We start from the raw sequence: 10034 nt of genomic DNA on the forward strand, positions 1-10034 counted from the left end.
TATGCAATACCTAAAATATATACACCCTAGTGGTTGTGATCTGTAATGTTATTTGTCTACCAAAATGAGAAACTGCATTCCATTTTTCTACTAACATTTTTTTGTAGTGGATTAACACTTACCTTCACCACAGTCTCTTGTAACATTCTCTTCAGGCTTTCTATTCAGCTGCAAGAACACTCTCTTCTAACTCACGCTAATACTAAAAAATGCTGAACCCCTATGGACTGAATAGGGGAAAGCTCCAAAAGTGACATGCATGCAAGCTATCTGCAAGTAGCATGTTCTCCAATAACTACTCTCTGGAGAGGAATTTGACAGAACAATAAAAAAGGGCTCCAATCAGCGGCTACTATTCTCTGTTGATATTTCTTTGCTCATTATTTAAATCAGCTTTTACTTTCAATATCAATATGCAACATTGGGAGCAGTATTGTTAAAGCTTACACTGCCAATTTAGGGATGCTAGCAACATTATTTGTCACTACAATTGATTGTTTCTTTCAGATTGTTACCATGTCAAATTATAAATTTTATATGTCCATGAAAAATCTTAGACTTGAAATAGAAGAAAGTCAATGGAAGGCACTGTTTTTTTGTTTATTATATTGTAAATGATATCATTCTACTTTGAATGATGGTGCATGTTGCCATACATCTGGTAAAGTAATGATGTATGCAAACTACAGTGGTGTACCTCTGTGTTTTTTTATTAATCCGTTCCACAGGGTCCGTCAAAAACCGAATAAATTTCTCTCTTAAGAAATAATGTAAATCCAATTAATCAGTTCCAAACACCCAAACATTGAATACAAAACACATTTCATATAATATAAAGAGTTACACTAAACATATGTAAATACAAATAAATGACAAATGAAATGGATAAATGAACATAAAACATCACTTAGCTTTTATTCAATACTCCTGATAGCAAAAAAAGCGATGAGTGGCGAGGGAGGAGGGATAGCCACATGTTTTTTGCTACAGATGTTTTCTTTAATTCAATAGTGTTTCTCACTTTTTTTATACCTATTATACATATGTTGTACCTTATATTTTTATCGAAGTGCTGACACTTGCACCTTTCTTTAGCCTCATGGTGGTTTATTTTGAAGCATACTCAATGAAAAAGCAGAAACCTGTGTTAGCAAAGAACTAAAGGTCAGCCGGTGATGACGATATAGAGGGGCGACTGAGCTCTTGGAGAATGATTTCTTGGTGGGAGTTGAAAGCAGGATAACAGGCACGTTGCACTCATGTCGTTTATTAATAACACGATAAGACTAAGTCACCAACGATATGATATGCGAGCAAATTGATTAGTGATGTTGTTTAGGTCATTCGGTGCGATATTTGACCGTACGATAACTGAGACGGTATAGAAAAAACGAGACTTATTTACGGTAATACTTTTCCTTGAAAACCGAATTTATAGAAAGCCGGGGCATACAAAAAATGAGGCACCACTGTATTTAGATAACATTGTTAAGGTTCCTTTCAAAACTCGTATAAACTGACCTGAGTTATTGACATTCTGATTTCCCATGTTGCATATTCATACGTTTGTATTCATTCTTATTTTTTTTAAAACATTTTTCATTCTTTTTTTGATTTCACATTGTAATTTCTCCTTTTTTGGGGGGCACCATTTGGTTTGTTTCCTGTGTTGTTCTTTCAAGGATGGCGACTCTGATAGTGGGGATGACTCAGATAAGAGGTCTTGTGAGGAGAGCTGGAGACTGATCACCTCCTTGAGAGAAAAGCTGCCCCCGAGCAAACTGCAAACTATAGTGAAAAAGTGTGGATTACCCAGCAGTGGTAAGAGAAGAGAGCCTGTTAAAATGTACCAGATCCCGCAGCGGCGCCGCATCACCAAGGACTCCAAGTGGGTGACCGTCTCTGACTTGAAGATCCAGGCGGTCAAAGAAATCTGCTATGAAGTAGCTCTCAACGATTTCCGCCACACACGGCAGGAAATTGAAGCTCTTGCCATTGTGAAAATGAAGGAGCTTTGCGCCAGCTATCGTAAGAAGGACCCCAACGAGCGGGACTCATGGAGGGCTGTGGCTCGGGATGTTTGGGATACCGTGGGGGTGGGCGATGAACGTATTGAGGACGTGATCACCAATGGCTCTCGAGCAGGCGGGGTTGTCATGGATGAGCTTAAGGTGCATATCGATAAGCTTGAGGATATCTTGCATGAGGTGAAGAAACAGAACAACATGAAGGATGAGGAGATCCGTGCTCTCAGGAATAAGATGGTGAAAATGGAGAAAGTGCTTCCACTCATCACACCGGAGGGTCAAGAGAAACCTAGTACAGAATCTCCACCTAGCACGGAGAGTACTCTGAGCCCTCAACCACCTGTGCCTGAAACATCAGATGCAGAGAATGGAGAATCCCAAGCGGGCCAAAGTGCAGGCGATGACTCCCCCCTAAAACGAGGCCACATGCGTTGGATACGCCAAGAGCAGCTGCGCCTTAAGAACCTCCAGCAACAAGAGATCTCCAAGCAGCTCCGCCGCCAGGCTGGGCCGCACCGATTCATACCGCCAGAAGACCGAAAGCTCCGTTTCCCCTTCAGGAGTAACCCCAAACACCGCAACTCGTGGAGCCCTGGCACCCATATCATTATCACAGATGAGAAGGTCATTGAGCTAAAAGTGCCAAAAGAAGCTGTAGAGGAGGAAGAAGCTGAAAACCAGGTTGCAGATGTTAGACAGCTTCAGCAAAAGATAGCTACTTCTGTAGTAGAGTTAACTCCTCCATTGCCAAGTCCATCAGTCCAGTGGCAAAACAAGCCTTTTGAGCAGGTATTAAACCAGGGTCAGAGACACAACTATAGGAATAACCACCATCAACAGCCCCACGAACGAGGCCGCAGCAACTCTTTTAACACCCGTCAGCAGCCTTCAGGCTCCACAGAACACCTGCAGCAGCCTGACGCCAGCCGGAGGTACTCACAGGCGTTTTACCAGCCCCGCCACCACCACCAGAACCAGCCTCTTTACCCCCAACCTCTCCACCAGCAGCCGTGCCAATATAATAGCACAATGTACATGGATGGCAGCTTCAATGGCTACCAGCTGTACCATCAGCCTGACCATGCCAACCATCCAATTAACTTTCAGGCCCCCCCTCGCATGCGCAGGCAAATGTCTGCCCCAAATCTGAAAGCCAACAGAGAGACAGTGGTTTAGAATTTAAATTCATTCTAGTAGGCAAAAACATTACAGATCACAACTGCGCATACAAAGACTGTTATTGGTTGATCCAAACATGTATGTATTATAAAAGTGATACTTTATCATTGTCATACTATTTTATCACAATACGCATGCCATGATCACTGTTCATTCAGTCATACTTTTGATTTGCCAAATGTGTCTTCATGGTTCACTTTTATTGTTTACATATTTGCCATTTAATTGTTATTGTTTTAATTTCTAATTATGTGTAGCCTCTTCAGTATGAACACAGAAGTGTCAGTATATTTGCTGTAGTGCACAAATGTAGACCCCAAAATCCCTTTGCACCTATCTCTTCCCTTTAACCATGCAACAGAATGGTCACATTAGTTTTATTCATATTGTTATGAATGCCTCTGAACCTCAGTTCGATTGAAAATATTATGTTTTGTAAATGCTCTAATTATAACTGTATTTACTCTACCTAAACTGCGATGGGGGAAGCAAGTATTAATTGGAGAGGGGCTATTATTTCCTAAATTAGAAAACTCATAGCTTATTGATGTTCCCAAAATAATTTTGGGGATGCGTGATAAAGTGGAAAGGAAAATGCTCAGCTAGCCTTAATACCGCAACCAGCATTTTAAAGTTTATGCAGAGGTAGATAAAGCTGTTGACCACTTACGGATGGTGCTTCAAATCCAGCTATTGCTATGTGTGTTGAGTTAAAAACACCACACCCAGAGATATCCTACAGCCATGGCTGTTAGCGCTAATTAGAAACCTGCCGTCTCTAGGAGACTGCGGCTCATGCAATAGAGGTGTTCTCTAAAAAGGAGTCAATGAAAATAGCGTATTTAAATGCACAACTTGAAAAGTGCTCATTTATGTCTTCTTTGTATGCTTTTGAGTTTGGTTCTTATGCACTAGGTTTTAGGCTAAATTCCATTGCCTTGAACTATGACCGTAGATCCATTATTATAATACATTGATTTAGTAGTCTGCAGCTTGCTTGATAATGTTTTTGTGGTGGAATTTTAATATGCAAGTAAGTAGTAAACTATTTTGCACCTTCTTATCAGTTGTGGACACATAGTACAGTTAGTAGCTTAGTGTAGGCCTTCATTAAATGATACAGTTAGGTAAAACAAAACAACAACACATGAACCATAGAGCATGTGAGAATGAACATGCTACCTCTTGTTTTTTTTTGTTTTTGTTTTTTTGTTTTGTTTTTTACAAGTAATTGTATACTTCTCTTTTGGATGCTTTTTATAATAAGGTAATGTTACCGAAAGGCACTATCAAATCTGATATCTAATTATCTTATATTTTAGAAAACTGTCTCAAATGTCTTCTCTCCCTGTAAAAACTACCGTATATGCGCTTAGTTTACTTCATTATGTTTTCTTTTCATGCAATCTTCATTTTTAATGAGGGCCCATGATGAACAGACTTAAGATGAGCATTTACCTAACGGATGTTGTCAGTCTTCCTCATTGTTCCCAAAGACTTGCCTTAAACATCTTGAAGGGAAAAGGGTGTTGACCACTGTTTTTAAATGCATCATATAATACACAGTGTTGAACCCTATGTAGCCCTAATAAAACAGTTGAATGTTTAGCCAGTGCCTACTAGCAGTAACTCTGCCTATCAGTGTCTTCAAGTTATCCTTACTATGCCTTAACTACGCTGTAACAGAAACCAAATGATATAACAATGGCTTATGCAACACTTGTAGTCTCCCTGTCCTGCGCTGACTATCTTTTGCATGCAACAACTTACATCTCCTTAAATTTGTAAGTCAAAATGGCTATCTTTAATGTTTGCACTGGTGCCAATAGCTGCCAGGTAAGCTGGAATAAAATATCCAATGTACAGTGTACTGTTGTTTTGACATTTTGAAGTATACATGTCTGTTGTACATCTGCTGTTTTTAATTTGCATAATCAAATTGCCTCACGGTAGTCGTACTTGGTGCAAACATTGTTGTACGCAGTATTTGAAAGAATATACCGATGTCTGTGTTGTTGGAGACTCATTTGCAAAGTATTACTGTAATAAAATGACATGCTCCAAGCACATGCTTTTGTTATACATGGGAGTGATGCTGTATATTTTCACAACCAAAACACAACCATGGAATTATTCTTATTTTAAGTGGTGAGTCATCTGGGTATTAAGGGAATTGTGTAAGACAGGGGTAGGGAACCTATGGCTCTAGAGCCAGATGTGGCTCTTTTGACGACTGCATCTGGCTCTCAGATAAATCTTAGCTGACATTGCTTAACACGATAAGTAATGAATAATACAGCTGGTAATCACATTGTTAAAAATAACGTTCAAAATATAAAACATTCTCATGCATTTTAATCCATCCATCCGTTTTCTACCGCACCTGTTCAAGAAGTCGCATTAATGGTAAGAAGTAATTTATTTATTATTGGTTAGCTTCAGAATAACAATGTTATTAAAAAGAATAAGAGACTTATTATACTCTCAAAATGTTGGTCTTACTTAAAAATGCACGCATCTAGTTGTATTCAGTGTTAAAAACTATTATATGGCTCTCACGGAAATACATTTTAAAATATTTGGCTTTCATGGCTCTCTCAGCCAAAAAGGTTCCCGACCCTTGGTGTAAGACAACAAGTATTGTGAATTTTGGAAATTGCCTTAATTCCTTGAGTAACACATTGCAGCCACACGTAGTCACTGACCTAGAACATTTTCAATTTTCATTGACTTTATTAGCCACAAAGGCTGGAAAAAGTATTGAATGCAGATAGACACTACTATAAAGGTAATCAGGCTTCAGCATATATACATATATGTATAAATCACATTTTATCAACAGTGTCAGGCTCTGTTAACTTATTAACTTAGGAAAACATAATGGTATAACTGAGCGCTTCCACATCTGGAGTTGACTGACAGATAGTTGGCAGAGCTCCAAAGTGGCAGTTCCGAGTATCATGTACACGAGAAAGGAGGTCTTTCATCCATGATCTTATAAAAACCCAGAACTTCAAAAAGCAACAGTTTGCACACCTCTATATTCTAAAGTAGACCACATAAATGAGGTAGATATTTTCTCACATTTGGTGCTCATAAACATATTACTGCTATACCATCATTAAAAATGAGTGCTGTCAAATGATACATTATCTGTTTAATCACACTTGAATTTGGATTAATCATGATTAATCGCAGGTTATTACGTGCTTACATATTTTCGATTGATTTACAAAAGAGCCTAAAGTTTGGACAATATACATTTCTATTGTCAGAATATCATCCAGGAACATTTTTTAATGTGCACGTCATTTATTTGCTCAAAACCTGCTACAGTAACTATTTTATCAAGTCCCGTTTGGGTGTATTTTGAAGTGAAATTTGTCTGCCTCACTTGTCTTTGCACTGACGTATGCATTGCCCTGATCAATGACTTTATAACAATTAGTGCCGCCGTTCAGTTAACCATTCGCAGTTAAGGCAAAGGAACATGTACAGTCAAAATAAATTGTGTGGCTGAACTGTGTATATACATGATTATTGTGATATTTTTTGTGATTAATCACCTAAGTTAACTGGTCAGTTTTACTTATGTCGAGTAGGATATGCGGTTGTCCCATTGTGCAATTTACCACAGAATAATCGTATCAAAATGTGGTGAATTTAAAGTTATTAAAGTTGTACAGTGTGTAGTTATTTTTATGCGTTATATTCAATAATATTGGTAATACACAGACTTTTTCTTTCTTTTCTTTTTAGTATCACTTAACTGCAAAGCAGACAGTTTGAGGCCAATGTTAGATTTAATGTCACATTCCACAACCTTATCTCTTGAGGTCTTTTTATTTTGCAATCGAGATTTGAGCCCCAAACCATTCAAGTAAAATGCATAACGATTATTCAATGTGTCAACTGAGTGCAACAAGCTGCAGTTTGTTGGTAGGAGTACAGGCAGGGAGGAGGTTAAATACAAATGAAAAGGCTGCATTCATTGTCTTCCCTCAAGACACTGAACAAAGACTATGAGGTCACCAGGACTGGAGGCTGTCCTGCGCTCGATGATGATGATGATGACGATGATGGCGCCCCTCATTGGATTATAGCTGACTGTGCCTCTACAGGACCTCACTTCTCTGCAAGCCATTGGTCCACTGATACACCCTTTGTTTCCAACATCTAGTGCTAAATTAGTAAATAGTGTTCACTGGAAATTAAACTTTTTTTTTTTTTAGATATTGAAGAACACTAATGTTTTGCTGCTGTAGTTATGACGAGTAAGATGATCTGATCAAAATGTATTTGTGTGCTTTTTCCTTTCCACTGTGGTCATCCAGGTATATGAGAGTAAACTGCAAGAACTTCAAAAACAGGTTGAGACTCGTTCCCTGGTTGCCGAAACACCTGATGAGGAAGAACTCGAGGAGGAGGAGGAGGAAGAAGAAGGTTTGTTTATATATTAGGTTAGGCTTATTGTAGCTTAAAGTGAATTTTTGTTGAAATATAAATCTGATAATACAGATTTGACTACTTAAAATGTGAATTAACCCATATCAGGCAACCTTATTTCTTTTTTGACAAAGTTCCTAAGCCGTAACAGGCATGAGCGTTTAGCATAGAATTAACAAATGCATGGACTCGAGCCACATGGCTTTTATGCTAATAACATGTTGACACTGAATAAATTTACAGTGATTCAACAAATTATTGTATTTTAAAAATAACATCCCAAAAATGTTTTATGTAACAAGACGTGATATTTCAATATCATCGCATATACAGAAAATACATGAGTGAACTTGCTTTTGAATTTGTGTAATATTCCTAATATTCCCCATTTTTTGGAGGGGGTTGTGTTATGTGTTAGGGCACGGGTGTCAAACTCATTTTCATTGAGGGCCACATAGCAGTTATGGCTGATTTCAGAAGCCCACTCGTAACACTGAATGAATATGGATGTACAGTGCATCCAGAAAGTATTCACAGCGCTTCACTTTTTCCACATTTTATTGTTAAAGCGTTATTCCATAATGGATTAAATTCATTTTTGTCCTCAAAATTCTACAGACAATACCTCATAATAACAATGTGAAATTTAAAAAAAAAAAAATTTAGCAAATGTATTAAAAATAAAACATCACATGTACACAAGTATCCATAGCCTTTGCTCAATATTTTGTTGATACACCTCTGGCAGCATTTGCAGCCTCAAATCTTTTTGAATACGATGCCACAAACTTGGCACACCTATCTTTGGGCAGTTTCACACATTCCTCTTTGCCCGTTCCTCTTTGCAGCACCTTTCAAGCTCCATCAGGTTGGATGGGAAGTGTTGGTTTTCATCCAGAATGTCTGTACATTGCTGCATAATCTTAGTCTAGTCAGGGAGGTGACCCATAACCCGATTGTCACTCTGTCAGAGCTACAGCATTCCACTGTGGAGAGCGGAAACCTTCCAGAAGGACAACCATCTCTGCTGCAATCCATAAATCAGGCCTGTGTGGTATAGCGGCCATTTCTTAGTAAAAAAGTTTGCCAACGTTTACCTGAAAGACTCTCAGACCATAAGAAACAAAATTCTCTGGTCTGATGAATCAAAGTTTGAACTCTTTGGTGTGAATGCCAGGCATCATGTTTTGAGGAAACCAGGTCCGGCTCATCACCAGGCATATACCATCCCCACAGTGAACCATGGTGGTGGCAGCATCATGCTTTAGGGATGTTTTTCAGTGGCAGGAACTGAGAAACCAGTCAGGTTAGAGGGAAAGATGAATGCAGCAATGTACAGAGACATCCTGGATGAAAACCAATGCTTCCCGTTCAACTTGATGGAGCTTGACAGGTGCTGCAAAAAGGAATGGGCGAAACTGCCCAAAGATAGGTGTGCCAAGCTTGTGGCAACAAATTCAAAATTAGGGCTGTAATTGCTGCCAAAGGTGCGTCGACAAAGTATTGAGCAAAGGGTCTGAATACTTATGTACATGTGGGGGGTTTTTTCAACAAATTTTAATGGTTTTTCACATCGTCATTATGGGGTTTTGTCTGTAGACTTTTGAGGACAAAATGAATGTATTCCATTTTGAAATAATGCTGTAACATGACAAAATGTGGAAAAAGAGAAGCGTTGTGAATACTTTCCGGATGCACTGTAAATGTATAATCGCCTCATGATATTATTACACAATTGCCTATACATTTGATTAGAATTTTTGATGGATAACTTGCTTGGAAATCATAGGTCGAGGTGACGAGCAAATATCTAAGTATATCTATTACTACAAAAATATTGTTGTGATACAATATGTAGTATTGTATTTGTTGCATGATCAGACAATAAATAAAATAGGTCCAATTATATACAGAACATACCTGTATATTTTTTCTGTTAAAACAGAAAGAACAAATACATTTTTACTAACATACAATATTTTCAGGCAATTTACGGCCCAAAGCAAAACATTTTAACAACCCTCTGCACATTCTAAAAATATAATTACAAAAAAAACACATACAAAGTGTGATAAAAGAGCAAATCGGTGTAATGTACCGAGAAAAAGTGGATCTTAGGCAGTGAAACTAGGGCAGCAGGTTTTATTTGTTTTAGGCTGATAACGATTAACTTACTAATAAAGTATATAGGAATTTTTAAATGTAGATTTAACTAGTTTGTGCACACCTTTCTTTGCAGCTGGCTCTGGGGCAGTTTCTTCAGCAGCATGGGTTTTTGTAGGCTTTCAAAACACTGTCGTAGTGATGACGACATTTTCGGGAGGCTGATAAGTGATTTGATGTGATCAAGTGGGATATTTTTTTTCCTGCTTCGCGGAATTT

At 38.3% G+C, this 10034-nt stretch overlaps 1 protein-coding gene across 24 annotated transcripts in view; it reads left to right on the forward strand.

Annotated features, from left to right (window-relative positions):
* kif1b (kinesin family member 1B) overlaps nt 1-10034 on the forward strand; it is a 99545-nt gene that overhangs the window by 58253 nt on the left and 31258 nt on the right. For 22 of the 24 annotated variants that reach the window (XM_062054307.1, XM_062054313.1, XM_062054311.1 and 19 more), the window contains one exon: nt 7541-7649. In XM_062054307.1, coding sequence (XP_061910291.1) covers nt 7541-7649 — 109 coding nt within the window. Of the gene's footprint in view, nt 1-1682; nt 4353-7540; nt 7650-10034 lie in introns of those variants that run through there. The other 2 variants (XM_062054326.1, XM_062054327.1) reach the window with 1 other exon arrangement.

Source organism: Entelurus aequoreus, linkage group LG07 (genome assembly GCF_033978785.1).
Source record: "Entelurus aequoreus isolate RoL-2023_Sb linkage group LG07, RoL_Eaeq_v1.1, whole genome shotgun sequence".
Lineage (NCBI taxonomy): Eukaryota > Metazoa > Chordata > Actinopteri > Syngnathiformes > Syngnathidae > Entelurus > Entelurus aequoreus.